The sequence below is a fragment of the Hoplias malabaricus genome, chromosome 1, assembly GCF_029633855.1.
Source record: "Hoplias malabaricus isolate fHopMal1 chromosome 1, fHopMal1.hap1, whole genome shotgun sequence".
NCBI classification, from domain to species: domain Eukaryota; kingdom Metazoa; phylum Chordata; class Actinopteri; order Characiformes; family Erythrinidae; genus Hoplias; species Hoplias malabaricus.
The window spans coordinates 77619716-77643253 of record NC_089800.1 but is presented as its reverse complement, the minus strand read 5'-3'; the positions used below and the strand labels follow the sequence as shown (position 1 = coordinate 77643253).

Here is a 23538-nt window from a genome sequence, read left to right as displayed (position 1 = left end):
TTTTTGATTCAGCATGAATAATTTTTATGGTTAAAAACATGACTTTTGGGATAATTTCAAAAAAGGACCACTGGTTATTTAGTATTTCTTCAGTGGCATCACTCCAGCAAACCCCTCTAGGCCCCTTTAAGAGTGTAGAGCTTTTCAAAGAGCTGATGGATTATGGAGCCTATAATGCAGTATGACTTCTTTGCCAGTGCTGGACATTACCCTCCCTCCCTCTTCAAGCTGGAATTCACAATCACCTGGAAACTTCCTGAATACTTTGCTGGCAAAAAAACGAGACAAAACACAAACCCAATAATGATTCCGGAACCGTGGGTTGGGACAGACAGTCACTAAGGGTTCACTTTCATATGGATGTCTGGGAAAACAGATTAGCCGCAGGAGCCTCTTTTTTTTTTGTATCAATAAAAGCCTTTTTCTTTAATAAAATCATCTGTACAAAAATGACAAGGTGTTGAAAAGGGGTGCAAAAACAATGAGGATACAATGTGTGCTGAATTTTGGCTTTGAAATATATAGATATACATTCTTTTACATATACTACTAAATAATATTTCCAAAAAAGAAAAAAAAAATACAAAGCTGTTTTTAAGATAATTTACAATTGAATTATGTACAATCTTTTATATCTTACACAAATACACACACACACATACATACACATGCACATAGTGCAATGTCAATGTTCCAACACAGTTCCTGTATTTAAGGCAGATGCAGACATCCATTGTCCGAGAGACTTTAACCAGGTTCCTGCTTTGATTTTCAGATAATCGAAAAAGAGCTCAGAAAACAGGCAGGCACTTGGGATCGCTGAAAGAAATATACACATAACATTATGGCAACCACTGTTGGTTACGTACTTGTTTTATAGACCTTAAAAAAGTAAATGATTATTAATGAACAAAACCTTAATTTGGAAACGTAGAGCTCTTTACTTTATGTAAACCTTTCATCTGGTATGAACCAATAGCAGTGGGCTACGTTTAAATTACAGTTATGCTGTTTCATTTCTATTATTTATAATAAGTGTCCCTTACTTTATGTAAACATTTCTTGACGAATGAGCCAATAGGAGACCAGCATAACTTGGAAGGGGACTGCTGCATTAACCAAGTTTAGAACTTCTCTGTCCGTTCGTGGATAAAAAGCTTTTCTTGTGACAGAAATCAAACATCTTGGTTCGCTGTTATTCGTTCCATCACATGTTTGAGACGTAATCCATAATAAAAGGCACACGATAAATTAAAACAGATGCCGTTTGATCCTTACGAGGTGAACTTATTGCAGTGAGAATTCTGCATGTCCAGAAAAGTTGCCAAACCTCTGAAACATATCAATGCTGCAGGGTTTACGTTAGTTTTTTGAAAGCACTTGGCCTCATCGTTCAAAGCACCTACGGCTAAAACTCTCCAGAGCAGTCGGTTGTAATAACACCCAAAGCACAACTGTGGTCATACAGAGCACTTAAACACAACAGCTCACCCCAGGCCTATGAGCTGAAAGGCTGGGTATAATGAAGATCCTCTTGTAACAGTGATTATCACTGTCCAGGTTGTTAATGCGGCCTCTTTAAAGTAATTGCTCCCACTTCTACTACAACAGAGCTTACAAACTGCAGTGAAAAAGTACCATGCTCTCCGAAATTTGGCTTATATTAATATGTTATACTTGAATTTCAAACTAGATTCTAAAGATAAGTCCTCTATTTCTGTATGACTAATATATCAAATAAAATATCTGCTATGTTCACAGACGCACATTTTCACATCACTTTCTCAATGGTACCATCGGTTTATAAATGTGCTGTAATTGTGTCTGATCTTTTTGACAGTTTGTAACATCTGTTTATTTTGGTTTTGTTTTTTTTTCATAAGAAAAATAATGTTAGACAAGGGCTGTCACTGTTATATTATCAATCAAGTAATGTATTGATTATTTTATATTAAATGAGTAATCAGATACAAATACAAATCTGGCCGAACTATTAAAAATGCAGTTAGATAAACATTATCAAATAACACATCGCATTTTCATGAGCCACACTCTTTAAAATCAGAAACCACCATTTGATTATTTCATTCAGTTACAGTCAAAACCACTATTAATGCCATTAGAAGTCTTAGAAGTTGCTTACTATTTCTGCTTTCTTTACAGCTCCACATTACTTCAGCCTCATGGCATTGAGCTGTATTCTCACACAAACATCTGTGGACTTTGTCAGATCTAAAGCAGGAATAGAGCTTGATTTTTCTCCTGTCTCTCAAAGGTGAATGTTTACCTGCTGTTTATCTAATGGTGACATTTTTGCTCGGATCTCAGCAGTATTTAAAAAATACCAGTAATTATTAACTTAAACTTAATGGACATGGAAACTAATGAAATGAAATTAATGATGGGTGGTGTCTTGCTACCACTAGACTCACATCTAGCCTTGGTCAGTTTATCCCATCACTCATCTGTGCTCCAATTACAGGTTTATATCACCTTTCTATTTCACAATACACACATTACAGTATTAAATAAGCAACATTTCCTGTTCATGTTAAATTATGTCAAAATATATCAAAAGCTCTTTAGATATTTTTTTCCAACTTAGCTGCAACATTCAAAATACGAACGAAAGCGACGTGTGCTAACTTGTGAAGGGCAGTATATAGGGCAGTGTATAAGGGTCAAACTGATCATGTGTTAGTGGTATGTGTTCAAGTTTAGAAAAATGATGAAGAACCGTCAGTCTCCTCTTATCCTGGGCATATCTTATCTTTTGAGATATAAGATATAAGCACAAGGTTCAGGGCGATGACACTATCTGCCAGTCTGAGGTTAAAAAGAAAAGTCCTTTTAGGTAATTGACGTCAGATATCTTTGTTGGAGTTGTTGTTATGACTGTGACTCTTACATTCATTGTGTAATTACAGTTAAAATACCTCAGGTGAAATCTTTCTTTTTTATTGTGTTCAATAAACAGAGACTAGTGGGTAGGCGACAGTGTTATCCAGCTCTGTGCAAGCCATCAGCCTTAAATCTCCCGAACCGAAAGAATAGCTGTTTTTCAGATGAGAAGAATTTTCATCTGAGCGTCATGACTAGAATATATAGGGAGGTGTGTCATTAAACCAAGCGCATGGGCATCATGTGGTCTCCCCACTGTCCGTTGGTTCTGGAATGTGAATCCCAGTATGCAATGCCACCCTGGGCAAAATGAGCCCTTCATGTTTTTGTTAAAAGAACAAGCTGATTTGTGAATGGAACACATTGAAAAAAAATTATATTGATTATAAATCTGCTTTGTATCTCCATATAGAGGCAAACAATCAAGAATGTTGAGTAAACAGTAAGTAGTCAAATACTCCTGCCTCTGACGCACAAATAACGAACATTTAAACAGAGAAGGCCGCAGCATTCGGGGCCACGACCCACTGCTCAGTTTTTGTCAACAACTCCCAGCAAGCTCAAATAAACCATGTAGTGTGATTTTTTTTTTCATGTTGAGCTGATAATATTAGACTGGCTACAGCAAACTGATCAGCTTTGTTGATTAGCCATGATATGCCTGATGTTCATAATGGTGTCCAGTTACACTACTGCATGCCCGGCTACATCAGCCTTTTAAAACAACGGACATAATCGTATACTAACAGCTTTTAAGGGGTTAATGTAACTTGTCTTGGAAGACAGACCAAATGAATGCAGAACTAAAGTACGTTTTTACCTTCTTTTCATTAGTTTTGCACTGAAGCTGCGAGTCTAAGAAGGCTAATGGAAGCTTGAAACCATCAACCTACATGCAATAATTAGCACACACTCACTTCAAACCATGCCAACTTATTAAGAAATGTCAAATAGATCTGTTTATGTGGCCTATGACATTATATTCTAATAATCATAATCCTAAACATACGCTGGATTCTGTGTTTTGTAAAATAAGCCCGATGCTATGTGTTTGAATTGAACTTTTTGGGTCCAAGAGTGAATAATGACCCTTATGGCCTTACAGGTCCTTATCAGTGAAAACGTCTGAATTCAGAAAAATAAAATATATACTTTTCTACTTTACTGGTGTTTTCAAATGTGAAATTTAGGAGTTTTTAATATCAAGTTAGATTTGAAGTCAGATAACAGGCCATTTCTGTTTTTCATTTTTCAATTTCTAAAGGAAAATTAAATGGCCGTAGGTACGTACACATGTAATCTGTTTGATTTTATATTTACTATAAACGGATGTCCAGGTCTCCTTTGAAATATAGATTTTATCTCAAATTTTCTAATTAAATAATGACAAATCATATTATCTATTTTACTATTATCCTGTTAGTGATTTTACAAAAACAAAAAAAAAATCATTGACTCTCATCTTAAAACATCACAGCCTCCTTTTATAGATCTAAGAATTCTCGAGACCTAAGCGTGTGATATGAATTTGCCCTGCTGTATGCACTGATGGTAATTACAGAATAAAAGTTCACATCGATTGCACAGCCCCAGTGTAAAAGTAAAGGAGAAAATGCTGGACACCATTTTCCTGCATGTGAGGTTAGCAGAAAATGGCCTAAATCTGATCTTGTGCTGAACCAGTATCTACATTATAGTAATTACTAACAACACGTGATGAGTTTAAACCGGCCCATTCACCTTGATTCCACCGGGGGTTTTTAAGCCCCACTGTGGATACAAACGAATACCCTTATTCTAGAAGAAACACTAGATGAGCGTTTGTCCACAGCCTGTTGGCCGCGTAGTGTACTTGTTGGTCTATGATTTTAGCAGGTCTGCAGTGAAGAATGCATTTCAATCAGAGAGGTGTTATGTTGGAAGAAGGAATTTCACGAGATACAAATCCACATGCGGTTAGTCCTGGCGAGAGGGGTGTCACAGAGAAGCTCTGAATGCCAAGAATCATTTTGATTTTGGCTCTCTAACCTCTTTCACAGAGTAAGGTCTGAGGTCACGGAGTGCAGTGAAGTCGTCTATCTCATACACGTTTGGACGTTACGCGAAACACAGCCATTCAATCGTTCCGCAGACGCCAAATGTGGTGTCAACAATGGCGTCCCACTTTCGCAAGGCCTTAGACTTCAACGGCTGAAGGTGAACAGCTTTCTGAATGAGATGTGAAATGATTCGCTCCTGCAGCTCTCCCAAGTCCGTAGTGACGTATGGTTTGTGAGTTTTCTCTCGTGGGCAAGTCAAACGCTGTCCCCTACGCTGAGAAAAGGAAGTGAGATGTCAGCTCTGGGGAGCATCAGATGTGTGTGGGTTATCTTGATATAAAACTCAGGACCTGCCATAGTCTATAAATCACCAAAAGAGCCTCTTGATTATAAAAACAACTCACGCTCCAAATGGAAAAGCATATTGTGTAAGACAAACTTCAGAAAAGAGTCAAAACCGCCAACTTTCAGTCAAGCAGTGCCGCCTCTGATTAAGGCAGCTGATTTTTTTTTCTTCTCTTCTTCTCCTTCTTTCTCTCTCTTTCTCAGAGCTGATATAAATCCTATATATAATCCTTATATATTTTTTTCACTCACTCTAAGCCCACTGTCATGCAATGCACTTCTGCTCCATTACATCTCACATTTGAGAACAATCACTGACAGATTTTGACTTGCCTCTTTCTCAGCCGCTGCAAGAACACTTCAACGCTCTATAGTTCCGTTTACATTATCAGGATGCGATGTCATTGCTGGAATTCCTGGCCTTTACTCCTTTTCCGATCAAGGAGTTGCTTACTCAGTATCTGGGAATTTAAACCTCTCGGGATGAAGTCTGTCCTTGACTCTTCCAACGCTGTTCGAATGCCCTTTTGTCGTGTCTTTTTATTCCTCGGTTTTCGCAAGCCGAGCGCACACATTCTCATCCATAGAGCTTTGTTAATAGGCACTTAAGGCTGCGTTCACATTACAGAGGTCCACTCAGATCTGTCTGTTTTAATTACAGACACAAGGTCACTTATTGGATATGTAGGACCACATATGGAAGTAGCTTAAATCGGATTTGTGTGTTCACCCTTGTCACATTTAGGTAAGAAATCTGCCCTGTACCTGGTTAGCCCTGTAATTGTAATGTAGGAAGCTACATTACTGCATTACTAATGTAGGACGATAATGTTAAGCCCTGTTTTGGGCTGGATTAGTGTTTGAACTGGGAAGCTAATATCATTTATCTCAATCCAGTTATTCATTTCAAATGTCCATAGTTGTTAAACTATAAACTATAATAATTCCAGAATGGATTGCTCTCCGAGCTCCACAAAGGTATGATCCTGTAATAATGAAACCGATTTGTTTTACAGCAACAGCATGTGGTATGTTGTTATTAGTTTGTGTCGTTAGTATTAGTCATTCTTTTCTGAGGTATGTTTCAATCCATGTTTGGTCATTTGGGAAAATGACACACCGAAATCAGACGGTCGTTGCAGAACTTCCCCTTATAAAAACGAATCCAGATTGAATAGTGCTGCTCACTCCTTTCTCTGAGCCGGACAGTGCTAGGGTTAGGCCTCAAAAGAGGCTGCTGTGGGTTGTGAGTCCTGAGAGGCCACGTGGTCCGGCCTCGTTCTCACGCTGCTACCTGCAGCCGCACTGTTCCACCACCATGTCCTCGTACTGCTTGTAAACCACGTTGTTTCCCGAGTCTATGTACAAGATACTGATGGGACTGAGCTTGGAGGGCACGCAGCAGCTGGGAGGTGTGGACTCCGGGTCCATGGAGTTCATGAGGGTCTGGATGATGGCGTGGTTGGTGGGCTCCAGATGCGATCGAAGAGGGAAGTCGCAGGCGCCCTCGCAGTGGTACGCCTCGTAGTCCAGCGGCGCGATGATCCAGTCGTCCCAACCCAGCTGCTTGAAGTTCACGTGCAGAGGCTTCCGGCTGCACCGGGTCCTCCTCCTGCCACCTCCACCTCCTCCACCTCCTCCTCCTCCTTTTAGCACACCTCCTGCCCCGCCTCCACCTCCAACCGCCCCAGTTCCACCGCCCCCTGTCCCACCGGCGCGTCCCGCTAAAGCCGTTCTCCTCCTCCGTCGCCGCCTGGGCCAACCGCTGCCTTCAAACGTGGGACCCGGCAAGCTCCCGTTCTGAACGGCCTTCATCTTCTCCCGGATCTCGCGGAATAGATTCTCTTTCCTTCGCGTACGGGAAAAGGCCACGAGCAAGGCCCTGTCCTGGCCTCCCAGGACTTCCCCTCCCAAGCCCAGCAGCGGAGGGTACACAGATTCATTGGTTGAGTCACAAACAACGCTCACGCTAAAACACACAAGGCTGCTGCCTCGAGTGGTCCTGCGCTTTTTGCGGCTGGCTTTCACGCTAGCCAGGATGTCAAACACGTCCCATGTGGCCGAGGCGGTGTCCAGAATGTCAACGGTCCTTGAGGAGAGCAGTAGAGGTCTGTCCGAGGAGCCAGGGCAGGGGCTGCTGTAGAGGAGGAGGCGGTACAAGCTTCCTCTCCGGGAAAGTAATCTCCCGACGTCAGGCGGGGGTCTCCTCAGGACCCGAAGCTCCACCTCCACCAGCTCCTCCGTCCTGGACAGGCCAGAGAGGTCAAAGATGTAGCGCTGGTGGTAACCAGCCGAGGGTTCCTCTGAAAGCACAGGAGACAATGACATGGATAAATCTTTTGAATGTTTTGTGGTATTTAGGACACTTCACAGCTTTGTTTGTACCAGGTTTTGAAACCTTTGAATGTAAAATATTCTCTTTATTCTATTATCCATCAATAACTGCTGCTTTACCTTGTAGAAAATATTGATTACAAATATAGAACAATGATCAATGACCCCAGATATTTAATATATGCACCTCGAGGATGGATTTCAATAATGAGCCAGTGTTAATTTGATTCCAGCAGTACTTACAAGATCCAGCTGTGCAGGGGTTGAAAATCTTACATTCCTCACCCTGTTGTGAGCAGTCTACCGCATGGCCACATACTTTTTTTTTCTTTTTCTTTTTTTTTTTGTTGAAAATGCCATACAGACACTGTCAGCTCCTCTCCTCGATGAGAATAACATTCGGGGGCCTGAAATGGTTTCTCCGAACGTGAGGCACGCAGCGCCGGCCCAGGCCAGGTGGAGAGTGTTTGGCTGACCTGTTGGCTTGCTCAGCCTTTGGCAGAATCAGCTAATTATGCTGATTGAGTGAGAATAGGGCTTGGCTGGACGTTCCGCGAGCACACAGCCTCCAGCGAGCCCCTTTTTTCCTCCCCTTCTGTTGCGCTCCACCAGAGTGAGGCTGTAAATTTAAGAGGAGTGGTAGGTGGCCTGGGGACGCAATTAGATTTTAGCGCTTTCAAATCGTCCTGGGCTTCAAACTGCTGTGGCCGTGAGTGCTGAAAATGGCTTGGACTCTGTTTCTCCGAGTGTTTTTTGATCATGGGAACCACAGGAGGATGTCACTAGTTGGTCGTCTTGGGAGGGAGCTTCATGACGGACATCGTCAGATCACTGGGATTTTTTTTAAAAAACAGGTGCTGTTGAGTTACCAGCGGTCACTCTTGCTTAAAGCAACACTAGGTAGTATTTTTACCTTACAGTTACAGCTTCAAAATCACCCTGATGCTCCAGTGACCTGTAATAAGGAGAATAGAGGCTCTGTTGTCGCTACTCTGGGCTCACCACTGCAGAAATAGCACTATGTAACTCTTGGAGGTGGGTAGGAAACTACCCCCTTCTTCCTTGATTTTAGGAGTGCTGTAAATATAAAGCCCAGGAGCAAAATACTGAATCTAATGTACTGTTACTTTAAACGCTAATGGACGCTGTCTAACTTGTACAGGGAGCCAGTGTGTATTCTGCAGGTGTAACTAAATATTTTAAAGGAACACTTGTTCCTTTAAGAAAGTAAGTAATATTTGGTGTTTTTCTATTGGGCTCCAACTACAATTCAATTTTACAGTGAAACCAGTGGAGAGAGAGGAGCAATGGGGTGGTTTCCTACCCTCCTTCAAAAGTTACATAGTGCTGTTTCTGCAGTGCTGAGTCTGGAGTAGCAACAACAGAGGCTCTGTACTCTCTATTACAGGTCAGTGAAGTATCACAATAATTTTGAAACAGTGGATTTAAGTTAAAAAAAAAACTACCTAATATCCCTTTAAGGACCATTTTTACTGTAATTAATGCCCTATTTTTACACACAGTAATCATCAAATGTATTGTCTATTTATTATGTTCAGATATATAGTGCTGGCCTTTTTCCAAGCTCCTCTTTGCCCTTCCTTTATCCCCAGGACACACCTTTGACCATTTTATTAATCTGTTTAACAGGGTGACGCACACACGTCTGAATCTGTGTGCACAGGCTGTTAAAAAAGCAGTTCGGGTGACTTTGTATTTACAAAGAAATGTATTTGTGCCAAACTCATATCATGATGTGCCATCCGTGACTGAAGCAATGCAGGAGAGAGAGCTTTGCTAAAAGGGACCAGATCCAGCAGTCAGAGTAAAACAAGCTTCAACGTTGACATCCCGACATCAGGCTCAAGCAGAGAAGCCGGAGTAGAGCGCAACCTGAGACGCAGAGTGCGGTTTCATGGTTAAAAGATGAAGGGGATTCTTCTAATGCGACGGGCTAGCATGAGAACCCAAGGCCAAATCTGGCTTTTTCGTGTCGACTGTGTGTCACGAGACGGCACTAAGAATAACGGGTAATTGCAAACAGTTAAGCATCTGCTGCCGGAGTTGGCCGCGCGGTCCGGGACGACGGGGACAGGGGCGTCCAATGGGAGCTGTGTCTCAGAATCTTCTCTCACGCCTGGACAAAAGAGTGCTGGCCACAAAAAAAGAAAAGGTGAAGAGGAGGAGAGGGGGAAATCATCGTCCTCTTGTAGAGCTAATATCCTTTTGCCAGACAAAACAATGACATAACCTAAAAAATGACCTGAAGAGGCGGTCTGGGAATTAGCTTTCATTCCAATCCCCCTCAAAACACTTCTAAGCAGGTCTATGACTTGTGGCCATTGCTATTTTTCACATGGAAGCTTTTTAGGCAGCGTTTACGCTGGATATTAGAGCGTAGTGGTGAAGATTTGATTGCGTTCAGTCACTTAAACTTTGGCAGGATCAGGTGCTGATGTTGGATGATTCGCTCTGGATCACAAATGACACTCCAGTACATTACAAAGTCACGAAGAGTGCTCCATTCTAACGTAATTTCACTAGTTAAATTTCCAGTGTATATTAGCTGCACATAATTAAACTGATCATTTTTTAAATGTATTAAAATATAAATATATTTGTACGTGTTGCTGTTTTAATCATGAGTTAAAGAGTGATGCTCAAAAGTTGTACCCACAGCTGCTCCACGCCTGGACTCCACGTATGGACTCTGCCATGGAGGGTTCTGAGCTGTCACTCATTAGGGAGACTGTGATCCCTCATTAGACATAAGAACCCTACCCTTTACCCTTCACACTTCGACCCAAGCTGCGTTTCGTAGAAACAGCCCTGTACTCGAACATGAGTTCGGAATCATCCGCTCCCTTGATTTTCCCCAGCAGCACCTGGAGAGGGAATCTCTTTCCAAGCTTTTAGCCAAGATGCCAATGGAGCTTTATTTCTTACACATGGCAAAAATCTGACACATTTGACTTCATGTTCCTGATGTGTTATTTGAAGTAGGCTTTTAAAAGGATCCCCATCTGGAAACGGACATCTCAGTGAAGCAGGCCTGCCTTTTTCAGGCCGTCAGTACGTCAGGATGGCACAGAGACAGTACTCTATGTACCAAAGATGTACGGTTGTATGCAGTAGATTGGACGCCCCTGTTTAAACGACGTGTTCTGTTGATTTTCCTCTGCAGAGTAAACTGAATTAGACTATTTCACTACTCTTCCCATTTTCACTCGCTATTTCTGTTTGTTGTTGTGGTTGTTGGCGATGTTATATCATTTATAGAGTTTAAAATGTGTTAAGACTATTACCTGGGCCTTATTTTATGCTTCTTTTTTTCCCCCAAGCATTTCCACTGTGCCAGCATTACAAACGCAGAAGTGTGTTCTCTCTGAGGACAGGGAAGAACGTTATTCCCATTTAGAAAATCAAGCCAATATCAAAACACGGGTCCCCAAACTTCTCCATTCCACATTAAAAAGTGTCCCTTTTTAAAAGGCTGACCACTTCCCTGTAATGTGTTGAAATGGTTTTAATGCAATCAGTGTGTTTGCTCATTCCCAACACAAAACAAAATCCTCAGCGGTGGACAGACGGTGGTCAGACATCTGGACGCAAATGAAAGTCATTTGTTTGCTACATATACACTAACCCTGTTTAGAATAGCCTATTTGTTATTGGAAAAACCCTGACCCTAAGCATTCACCATTTTGGCGATTATTATGTATCTCTTAGAAATACTGCAGCACTGTGAGAGTGCATGGGGATGTTGCTGGTATTTTATCAGAATATCCCTTGGCTACTGTCTTTTTTCTATATTTTTAAACTCTTTTTCCAATTAAACTTTGTCTTTAAAATCAAAAATCAAAAGCACTGTTTCAGAAAGGTAGCCCACACTTAAATATGGGGATATTTTAAGAATGTGCCATAATCGTTTAACTTGAGATAGCCACATGTCCAGATGATGTGGTGTCCAATGTGTGTGTGTGTGTGTGTGTGTGTGTCTGACCTGGCCGCTGCTCGGTGAAGCTGGTGACAGTGTTGGAGAGTGTCCGGCTGCCGTTGTGTGCCCGGTTGAGTTGTGACAGGGTCCGGTACAGACTCATCATGTACGTGGGGATGTGGACGCTGGTCCCGTTTCTCGGGCGCCGCTCGTGCAGCGCCGCAGCCCCGAGCGCCAGGCAGAGGAAGAGGAGCGCGCCACTCTCACCGCGGCTCATTTTCACCGCTCTCCGGGACTAAAGACTTGAGGCAAAAATTGGACGCGCCGCGATGACTTCGGAAACTCCCCCTTTTTTTTCCTCTTTTCTGCTCTTTACAGAGTTCTGTTAATAACTGGACTCTATCCGCCAGGCGCAACCTCCGCGACAACAGCGCCCCCTGAGGGACGAACCTCGGAAGTGCTACTGATAACGGTCTAACAGGTTTTTGAGCGATTTGGGCAGAAACGGTTTTAAAAATATGGTGATGTTTGTCCAGCGGAAAACACTACTTATTTTTAATGATAATATTGTGATGTTTATATATTGAGATAATACAATGTAATATATCAAGTAATTAGTTAAACCTACAAGTAAAAAATACACTAATATTAAAATCAAATTTTGAATAGTATCTTTTGAATGAATTAACCTGAAATGTGAGGTTTAATGTTATTTTAAAAATTGACTCATTTCAAGAGTTTGAAATGGGTCTATAATGAGGTTTGAAATTAAACCCTTATAAATAATCCTCTGTGGCTCTCTGGACGGTTTTGTGAGTTTTCCCGCCCAAACACGTATCCTAGCTACAGAAGGTAAAGGAGATAAGTGTAACCTATGGTTATTACACTGAATAAATAGGGGATCTTGTTTATCTCAGGCTGGAGAATGGCACGGTGTTTGTAACCGTTGTAATTTATTGTAACTTGTTTTATTTTTGAATTGAAATTGTCTGTAAAAAAAAAACAAAAAAAAAACAGCAGCACATCCCCACCTCGTCGCCTTTAGCGCTGGTTTAATATTCGCGAGCCGCCCTCTCCCGGTGGGAACAGACACGACACCTCCGCCTGAGATCAGCCTCCCAGTGAATGTTTACGGAGCCCTGACATTCTTTCAAAATCATTTCATACGTATAAACGACTTAACAAGGCCTGGGAACAAGGCCAATATCACACATAATTGAATCGAATTATTAAACATTATATAACATGGTTTATAAATTGGAAAACAAATGTACCACATTATTTATATAACATTTAACATACTTTAAATAATATCATTTCAGAAAACTGCAATTGTCTGCATATTTAAAAGCAGATATCAATGATATAACAAATGGTCCATTAATATGCTTTACACACAGTCTTGATATAGTTTTGTTTTATCAAAATGCACAAGCATTGAGACAGATAGTGGGTGTTTTTTTATTTATATCTTTATTTATTCAAAGCACAGGTAAATACCCATTCTCTCGCTAGGTTTTCTTGGAAACTATACATCCCCTTATCAACAGGCTTATATTTACAAGACATAAATCATGAAATTGCAGATACAACAATGTATTCTACAAACAATTTTTAATTTGCCAGTGTCTGTTTTTGTAATAAGTAGAATTAAATACATTTTCTCATTATTTTAATTGACTTTCAAAATATTCAATATATTGCAAAGCCTTACCAGTCAACATTAGATTGGCCGGAATATACCGTATCAGTTTTTAAAGCTTTAATATCTAGTTATTCGTAGCTCATGCATTTCTTATGGAGGTTTTATGTATCAGAAAGTACAGCACAGTTTCTCCTTTTTCCCTTAATGTACCCAAGAGTACCCAAGATCATTTGGCAAATTCTGCACTGGAGCTAAAGGGTAATTCTTATGTTAGGGGAACTTTTATATCCTCAGGTTATACTGTATTTTAGAATTTAAAACTTTTAAACTGCTGTTCTCAAATAAAGTTATTATTAAAAAGTGATAAATTAATTCAATTAAATCTCAATGTTTTTTATAATAATTTAAAAAGACAAAAATGTATAAAAGTTGCATAATTTTGAACACTATGTTATTGTGCCCAATAACTACCTTTTCACCACACCAGACTCCTGTGTTTATGTCTTAACCATGGAATCAGAGATTGACTGAGGAGCACCATGAGAAAAACATTGTCATGCTAATGTCTGGAAATGTGAGTATTCCTCCTGATTAAATTTATTCAGTTTCATGATTATTTAGGCCACTACTGCAATATTTTACAAAAGTATTCATATTAAATATAATATACATATTATTTATATGTATTTAAAGTGCATATTACACTAGCTGTTGACATGGGTAACATAATAATAATAATAATAATAATAATAATAATAGTTCATATTATTTATTTATTGAGAATATTTCATGTTGAAAGAAACTTTACAAATGTGGAATAAGATAAAACATAAAACAAAGACACAACAAGAACAGATATATATGTATATATATATATGATACACTGATGTATGATAACAAATAGTATTTTACAATATGTAAATGAATGACTAGGTTAAGAATTACTCTACTAAGTAGATGTGTGTTGATTTAAAAACAGTGAAAGTGAAAAGACGGTAAAAGTGAAATAAGACAAAGCGTTTTAACTTGGTTAAAATGATACGGTTTAAAATGTTGCTTAAAACTATGTACTGGGTTCGTTCATTCATTCATTCGTTCATTATCTGTAACCCTTATCCAGTTCAGGGTCGCGGTGGGTCCGGAGCCCACCCAGAATCATTGGGCTCAAGGCAGGAACACACCCTGGAGGGGGCGCCTGTCCTTCACAGAGTGACACACACTCACACATTCACTCACACACTCACACCTACGGACATGTACTGGGTTTTACTGACTTACATAAGAGGTAGTGGATTACACAATTTAGAAGTATGAAAGCAGAAAGAAACTTCTCCGCTCTTTCGGTAGTTTACCCTGGAGAAGGCCACAAACTTTCCTATAAAAACATGTTTTAAGAAGATCACCCCCTACATAAAGGAGTTAAATAACGTTTTTGAATGTGTAGGAGGGTTGTGGGTTTGAGTGATTCACTGCTCCCTGTCCTGTGACTACAGCATCAGACCTCATTGTTACAGAAAGTCCTCATTGTTATACACACGTCATATGAACAAGCTTTGTTTTTATAATAATCTTGGAGGTGTGAAATCATGGCCTTTAAGGGCTTTCGTTTTGTAGTGCTTTTTTTTTTTTTTTTTTTGATACATGAAACGTATTACATTTCAGTTCCAGTTTTAACTTGTCCTCACCCACTTCACCTCACCACTTCCCCTTGGGGGGACCTCAGACCATCAGGTCATCTTAAGGACCATTTCATTTCTGCATGAACTGAAGGGTGTTAAATGAGCCCTTGGAGGTGTGAGGGAGTGAGTCAACACTGAGGTCCACTGCAGAAACAGAACTTGATCAGAATGCATTGCTATATGACTATTTCCATAGCAACGGCAAAATAATTTTGGACAAAGCAGTTTATAAGTGTAAGCCATATCCAAACACATGTCCATCTACACAATGTTTAAAATGTGAAAAACACTGGGTCACAATGTGAAAAACACTGGATCACAAGGTTTCAAAAAGTGATTTTCACACTTATAAACTGCTTTGTCCAAAATTATTTTGCCGTTGCTATGGAAATAGTCATATAGCAATGCATTCTGATCAAGTTCTGCTTCTGCAGTGGACCTCAGTGTTGACTTATTAAGGTTTAAAATGTTGAAAAAATGACTCAGTGTTCAGCTCTTGTGATCACTCTTTGAAACCTTGTGATCACTCTTTGAAACTTTGTGATCACTTTTTGAAACCTTGTGATCACTCTTTGAAACCTTGTGATCACTTTTTGAAACCTTATGGTCACTTTTTGAAACCTTCTGATCACTCTTTGAAAACGTATGATCACTTTTTGAAACCTTGTGATCACTCTGAAACTTTATGATCACTTTTTGAAACCTTGGGATCACTCTTTGAAACCTTATGATCACTTTTTGAAACATTGTGATCACTCTTTGAAACCTTATGATCACTTTTTGAAACCTTTGTGATCACTATTTGAAACCTTTGTGATCACATTTTGAACCCTTCCCCTCTTTTTTCCCTCAATTTGACAGTGTAGAGAATCCTTAGCAAATGTAATGTGCAAATTACCAGAGAAATCAGTTCAGTGGGATGTATGTTCATGTTTGTTCCTGAGGGCAACAGACCTGCTCCTCTCCTACTGTTTAGTGGCCACTTGTGTGACACGTGCTATGAACCACTGAGTGATCAGTGGAAGTGTGAAAATCTGAATTGAGACGCAGCTATTTTTCATTTCATGATTATTATTCCCTTCTTTACATAATGATTCCTGATGTACTCTGTGAGCATGTTCTCATCGTTCAGTTCTTTTTTCCAAAGCAAAATATAACATTTTGGAGCGAAGTGACAACCCAGGATGCCAAAACCAGAAACCAGAATGGCATAGCCTTTGACCACTTGCTGGTACCTCCCTTTTTCTTGTAAGTAGACGGGTATAAAAATCATCCACACCACCAAGTAGATTAGCATGCTCATAGTAATAAATCTGGCATTCTTGTAAAGGTCTGGCAGCCTCCTCCCTTTGTACGCAAAGAGGAAACAGATGACACAAAGGATTGCTATGTACACCTGAGTGGCTAGAAATATTTCCATAGATCCCTCCTCACAATCAAGCAGCCCATTGTCAGGTGTTGATATAAAAGGTGGTTTCAGCACCAGCCAAACAGCACAAATGATCACCTGCACACTAGAACAGACTATTAACAACGAAACAGGCTTATTGACACTCCTCAGCCAGTCACCAAGCTTGAACTTGAAGTTGAAACCCAAGAAGATCTGCAGCAGGTTTGCTAAGATGGAGGAGACGCAAACAGTGAAAGACAAGCTGAAGAGGGGCAGTCCTGACTTGCAGGTGATGTTAGTAGGCATCCCCAGGAAGAGGAAAACACTCGCAAAACAACACATAAGAGAAACGAGTGCAGGGAAACAGAGATTACCCCCAGCAGCCCTCACGATAGGGGTATAATTGTACACAAAAAATAAAACAGAGAAAGTTACTGTCACAAGCAAGCCTAGACTGGCCAATACAGCCAGGGCAATACTGAAGCCGTTTGTCCATGGCAGGAATTTTTGAAGGCACTGGGAATTATTGGAGTCTTGGCACGGTTGACAACTGATGCCTGTGAATTTGAAATGATAAGTCATTTTCAGAGCAATAAAGTTGAGCAATAATGCTGACCATTGCCATCGGGTGTGGTTCATTACACGTGATGCAGGCGAAAGCTATATTAACCAGGCACCATTATGTAATAACTTAGATCATTGACTCACCATCATCTGAGTAAAATGTTCTTTCACAACGTCTGCAACCCTGGCAGCATGTGGTGTTTTGATATAATATATAGAGCTCATATCCTGGCTTACAAGATTTAGAGCAGTTGAACTGGGTCACCTAACGAAACACAAAAGGACATTCATACATACACATTTAAGGCATATTCATTCATAGCTGTCATTTCTGACTTTAAGGAGGCATATTCTACACCTAGCGCGGCACGGTGGTGCAGCAGGTAGTGTTGCAGTCACACAGCTCCAGGGACCTGGAGGTTGTGGGTTCGATTCCCGCTCCGGATGACTGTCCGTGAGGAGTTGGTGTGTTCTCCCTGTGTCTGCGTGGGTTTCCTCCGGGTGCTCCGGTTTCCTCCCACAGTCCAAAAACACACGTTGGTAGGTTGATTGGCGACTCAAAAGTGTCCGTAGGTGTGAGTGTGTGAGTGAATGTGTGTGTGTGTCTGTGTTGACCTGTGAAGGACTGGCGCCCCCTCCAGGGTGTATTCCCGCCTTGCGCCCAATGATTCCAGGTAGGCTCTGGACCCACCGTGACCCTGAACTGGATAAGCGGTTACAGATAATGGATGAATGAATGAATGTTCTACACCTATTCTTAATGGAACATTTGTGACATGCTTTGGTCAAAGTACCACAGCAGTGTTCTCCTTCTGTGTAAACAGCCCTGTTCACAATGATAACAGTCCTGTTCCTTTAAATGATAATGAGCTAATCACCTGGACAGGAGCGAGGAGTAGCAGTTTTTTTTAGCCATTTCCACTTTGTTCATTTCTCCATTCTTTTTTTTTTCCTCTGTCCCTGTGTCCGAAATGGCTCGCTATTCACTATTCCGTATATAGTGTACTATTATAGGGAACTGAATTCAGGAGGTTAGTGAATGCTTTTGAACACTAACTCATGCAGGTTTTCACCAAACAATGCAGTGGATTATGGGTAATCTGATATCTGCTTGTGTACATGGGTTGTACACTACTTTTTGCAGTGCATTGTGGGATTGTTTGAGTGCACTGAAAATTATCCCCTGTGTTTTCCAACACTACTACAAAATGGCAGAACCCCAAAATAGTGACCTATAGAGTAAATAGGGCACAGTTTCAGGCCCAGCGTGTGTTTGCTCAGTGCTCGTTTTGTTTGGTATGCTCAGTTTAACCTCATCTTTATGCTGTAATGTAAACGTGAGACTCAGACGAGATCACGGGACGACTCTAAACTGTCTGCATGCTACATATCCTGTCTTTTCTGAATTAGACCACCCACAGAAGATTGACCACCCTGGTCTTGTTTTACAGTTTGTGGGTTGGTAGGCTCTAGATTCCCAAATGAATATGCTGAACATGTGATTTTAATTTATTTATTTGTTTTTATATAGGTATACTTTATGCATATTTGGTTCGAAGATAAGCTAATATAAACTCACAATCAACGTGGTATACTCCTGGACCACTCCTTCTGCAAAGTTGAGGCTTTGTTTATACGTCCCAATGGTGGAGATCTTCTTTTGTCCTTCAGTTGACCATTCTAAGATTTCATATCCTATATGTACTTCACTTTCAGCATTCAGAGCTATGTATGTTTCATTATCCAAGGAGAAATTGGCTTGGGGAATTTTTTCGGTGAGCTGAAAAGGCAGATAAAAGAAAGCATGGCCTCTGTTCAACATCGTAGTATAGAAGATAAAAGTTTGTTCCACAGCTGGGGACAGAAACAATAATTAAGCTTTTGCCACTGGATATCAGTTATCTTTCATAGACAGTGTTGGGGAAGACACTTAGAAAATGAATCCAATATCAATTACACTTTGCCAGTAATGAAACTGGAATGAAACGTAATATCGCTAGTTTACTTCTATTTTCTTTGTTTAAAACCCATATAAACCTGGACTGGTCTTTTTCGGAACACAGTGTTTTAAAGGCATGTCAAGAGTCCTGACCAAAATTCCTCAGTGTAGAAAGTACCCTGCATTGTAGTAATTTAAAATGGAGATATTACACACCTCTTTTCAGAAGTGAACACAGTTGTGGGATCTTAAAGACATGTCTATTGTGATCAAAATACTACAAGGATCAAACACCACAGTGGTGTTCTCCCCCTAACTAAACACCCCTGTTCAGAATGGCTGGTTTCAGCACCTATTCTTTTTAATGATGAGCCACTCGCTGTTCACCCCAATCCTGAGCGCACAGCAGTGATGAGCGAGGAGTCTCTGGTTTTTACCCGCTTTTGCTCTGTCCTCTTTCTTCTCCATTTTTAAAGGTTTTCTCACACATGTAATTGTTTGCTCTGTTTAACCTCGTGCTTGTGCTCTCACATAAACATGGGTCCTTCGCTGTGATTGGAGAGGCTCAGACAAGAGGGTGGGAGACCTCAACATAATCAGAATGGCAGAATGGGTTGTGTTATTTCACAGTATGTGACTTGGTTTGAGCTCCAGATCCCTAATTTAATGTGATAATGTGGCCCTTTAAAGCGAAATGATGGACACTTTTCTTACCTCCCATGCCGAAAAGTCGGTGCCGTTGTAGTCTTGCAGCACAATTTTAAGGCCTTGTGCAATGATATTGACAGCCATGTACACACCGTAAGCCTCGTAGGATTCAAATTTCTTGAAGAAACCCAAGAGGCAGGTCTTTTCAATGCAGTTCTGTCCATTCCGCTGATTTTCTGGATCTGATACAAACGATGAACAGCTGAGGTTTTCTTTGGCTCCAGGAGGACAGAAAGGACTCTCCGATAAAAACGAGCCATTTGTGTTGGCTTGGTTTATAAATTCCTCCATATACTCTAAAAAACCTGGCACCGTGTTTTTTTTACAAGTGACACCAAAGATCCTTCCACATTTTGAGAGGTTTTCCAAGTTAAGTATATCCAGTGAATTGGACCATGCGTCACTTGCTATCCATGTCCTATTTACACCAGAATTGACAGCTTCCCTCAGGATGATCTTTGCATTACTTTCTTCAGTGAAAATCACAATGGCTTCGGAACGCCATGAGCGCAGGTTCTTCCGAATCTCTGGAAGTGTAGGGTGGCTAGGTGAAAAATCTGCAGGTAGGATTAATTTGAATTCCACACATACATTGTTCTTTTGTAAACTGTCCTCAACATTTTCAGCACCATACATGCCATATTCATCTTCGCTGCCAATGATTCCTACAGGCACAAAGCTGAAATTCTTCACTAGCTCCGCAATAGCCTCTGCCTGGTGTTCATCGTTTGGGACGGTGCGGAAAAAAGATGGAAATTTGGACCTGTCACACAACACTTGACTGGTTGATGCATAGCTGATCTAGAACCAGGAAGAAAAGACACAAGTGATTTGACAACAATCTCCTGAAAAGCTAATGCTGGACTAATGTTTACTTCTAAACCGGACATGTTCATGTTGATAGAACAACAGCAGTTGTTACTACAAAGTAAGACAGTGATCTTACTCCATCCATAATCATATCTTGCCAATAAATTAACTCCCAGCCATGTTCCTGAAGATCTACTTTAGCTCCAGGCACAATCCTCCACACCTATTCTGTTTATTATTGTCTTCAGAAGTCTTGGATTAGCTCTGTAAGGTGTTCAGTCAGGTACACAGTGTGGTCTAATTTTTGAACACCTGCAATTTTCTTCTGAAATCAAGTGTATTAATTGGTAGCTTGCCCGCCTTTGCTTTAGCAACACACTCCACTCTTCTGGGAAGGCTTTAGATAAAGGAATTTGATTAAATTTGAAGGCATGTAGCATTTCGAACATTAAGGAGGTTAGGTACTGGTGTTGGAGGATTAGTCCTTTGATCACAAACCCCACACCAACTCATCCCAGAGCTACTGGATGAAGCTCTGTTTCTCTAGAGAATGTGGTTACACTGCTCCACGGCCCAATGACGGAGGACTATATACGGCTCTAACTAGGCCTGTCACAGTAGCAAATTGTGGTCGATTATATTGTCCCAGAAATAATTGTGATAAATAATGTTATTGTCATTTTAAGAACATTTTATGCCTCTGACGTAATATATATTATAATGATAATATAATAACAAAATTACGCTCCTTTAAATTTCAATGCAATGTTAGCAAAAATGTTGTTATTAAAAATATTCAGACATTAACATTTATTTATTAATTTAGACTTAAAATTATTTATTTTTTTTTTACATTGACTTATCTTCTGTCCTGCCTTTGTCTTTATTGTTATCATGTAATCACCGCATTGTTATCTTTTTTTCCTGTTTATTCTATGGAAAGTGTCTTTGAGTTTGAGAAAGGTGCTATATAAATATGTTATTATATATTATTATTATTATTATATATTATTATTATTATTATTATTATTATTACATAGGAATTGGAATTTAAAAAGATAAATAGATACAGTAAATAAATAAAACATAAATAAACTATAACCACAGTCAAACAAATCGATATAACTGCCCCAGAGCAGATCCCCCAGAGAACAGAACAGAGCAATCGCCTAAAATACTGGTGATGTTTATTCTTGCGTTAACAAACACCACAGTAAACACAATGAACAATATTGAGGGCAACCAAAATTACTGAGGAAATCGATAATGTAATTATTGTGACAGAACTACATCTAACACAAGTTAGCATTGAGCATAGCTATTTTAGGTTCATGTGTAGCTACCTCAGGGCATCCTATTCTATTCAAAGTTTTTTTCTATGGAGATATGTGGACACACAAGCTGCGTGTGCAAATGAACATAGATGACCTCAGTCATAATGCAGCTGTATTCATGATTATAAGAACTGTTTACATATTTTCTACACAATGTGAATCAAATACATCTTTTCAGTGTTGCTTTGATGTATGCTCTACATTCTCTTACCTGTGGCATTAGGGGCAGAGCGAGCAGCCGAGCCACGGAGACAGAAACCTCCGAACTGAGCTCCCCAACAACAGCTTTGACATTATTATTTACATCACCATTCGGTACAAGGCACATAGTCTTAGGCGTTTCTCCCTCCATGAGTTTTAAACTTGCATATAGTGCCATGGAGACATTTGAGCAGGTGTCATAGATGTCATACCCAATGTTCACATTGGGCAAAAGTGTGGAATTATTTATCTGCTCAATGGCATAGATCATTACTTGACTGAAAAATAGCGCTTGCGGGTCAAGGGTCTTTCTGTACAAGGAAATATTGATTATACAATAAGTAAATAGAGGCTTGCTCACAAACAATAAATAAAATAATATAATTATTCATTCAAAACAATGAATTAATTCTTGAATAAATATTTAACAGCATGTTGAGCGTCTGAAAACAAGCTGACATCAAATAAGAATATGCTTTAATTTAATTTGAATGTTTACCTAATCATATTTAGGCCCAAACTGAGCTCCATTGGTTACTTACGTGCCATTGACTAGGATATGCACTGGGAAAAGTCCGCCAATAACAACATCTCCGGGACTATAAATCCTTTCCAAATTCATGTCCATGGGTTGCCATTTTGAGCAAGACAAAGTCATTAACAGAAAGAGAATGGGTGTCAGCTTTAAAGCGAACATATCTGTAGTGTTGAAGCAGTCAATTGTCTAAATAACCTCAGACGTTGGACTATAAAAGGCATTGCTGGGATGAGAGAGCCGGTATTGTTGGAGAAGGGAGAGCTTCTTTGTTTTGCCTAGATGAAAGCTGATAATGAACATTGTAACAGAAATATGCAGCATTTGCAAATTGAGTTTGCATTCGGAATATTCAAATGGCACCAGACTCCAGTTTCAAACTGAAAACTATTTGTTTTGTCTGTGTATTCCTTTTTTTTTTTTTTGTTAACTTTTGCAGACCTCATTCTATTTTAACAAAGGGTACATAATCAGTACCTTTAGTTAGAAAAGATAAATGTACCTTATTCTATATTAACTGTAGATTTTTAAGTTGTGTTGATTTCATACACCCCATTTAATTTAGTTTTTTGTTTTATTTTGATGTTTAGTTTTACACAGTTCAGTAATAAAATATTACATATATTCACCTCTCCTTCTGTAGAAGAGAACATAATGTACCTTTAGGGAACACAACTGGACTTTAAAACCAATGTTGTACCTTCAAAGATATATTTACACTGTTTGTTCCTTTAGAAAACAATGTACCGTTCTGAGAGTATAGGACCAAAATATTAATTTTGCTCACAATCACTGTGACAGATGTTATTCAACAGGTACATTTTAATTATAATTTAAAAGGTGGTGCAAAAAATGATGCATGGGTGTAAGGTTTTGCCAATAAAATGCACAAATCTAATACAACAGTTAGCTCCAAAAATGAACAGCTTTATTTCATTTCAGTTCTCCTGTCTCCAGATTGTCACTAATCCAAACGAATTTTGTGGACATAAAGCTCTAGAAGTAGACGCATTGGGTTATTTTACATGCATTATTTAATATCGTATAATATTTAGATTTTTAAAACTATAAATGTCTTTATGAAATTGTACGAAAGCTGCAAACCTGACATCAACAAAGGCAGTGCTCACTTCCTTTCTAAGGAAAGAAAGCAACAGTCCTCGGGGTTAATCTAGTC

The 23538-nt window shown here is 39.8% G+C and overlaps 2 protein-coding genes across 2 annotated transcripts; both read right to left on the bottom strand.

Moving 5' to 3' along the window:
* Positions 1–6575: 6575 nt before the first annotated feature.
* On the bottom strand, positions 6576–11958 carry gdf7 (growth differentiation factor 7). The gene is made up of 2 exons (XM_066642384.1): positions 11623–11958; positions 6576–7588 (listed from the first exon to the last, which is right to left on the bottom strand). Exons 1-2 carry the CDS (start codon positions 11831–11833, stop codon positions 6576–6578), a joined length of 1224 nt encoding a protein of 407 aa, XP_066498481.1. The 5' UTR covers positions 11834–11958.
* Positions 11959–15937: 3979 nt separating this feature from the next.
* LOC136677169 (G-protein coupled receptor family C group 6 member A-like) lies at positions 15938–22448 on the bottom strand. The gene is made up of 6 exons (XM_066654651.1): positions 22369–22448; positions 21837–22104; positions 19488–20282; positions 18414–18614; positions 16979–17099; positions 15938–16827 (listed from the first exon to the last, which is right to left on the bottom strand). Exons 1-6 carry the CDS (start codon positions 22446–22448, stop codon positions 15938–15940), a joined length of 2355 nt encoding a protein of 784 aa, XP_066510748.1.
* Between the last annotated feature and the right edge of the window lie 1090 nt (positions 22449–23538).

What these genes read in the sequence shown, in the direction of transcription:
- gdf7 (XM_066642384.1), bottom strand. Translation starts at nt 11,833, where the DNA reads ATGAGCCGCGGTGAGAGTGGCGCGCTCCTCTTCCTCTGCCTGGCGCTC. An exon ending in CTTCACCGAGCAGCGGCCAG is followed by an intron (nt 7,589 to 11,622) that starts GTCAGACACACA and finishes CTGTGCTTTCAG; the next exon opens with AGGAACCCTCGGCTGGTTAC.
- LOC136677169 (XM_066654651.1), bottom strand. Translation starts at nt 22,448, where the DNA reads ATGAATTTGGAAAGGATTTATAGTCCCGGAGATGTTGTTATTGGCGGA. An exon ending in CTCTGCCCCTAATGCCACAG is followed by an intron (nt 20,283 to 21,836) that starts GTAAGAGAATGT and finishes TCCTGGTTCTAG; the next exon opens with ATCAGCTATGCATCAACCAG. An exon ending in AACATTTTACTCAGATGATG is followed by an intron (nt 16,828 to 16,978) that starts GTGAGTCAATGA and finishes TCAAATTCACAG; the next exon opens with GCATCAGTTGTCAACCGTGC.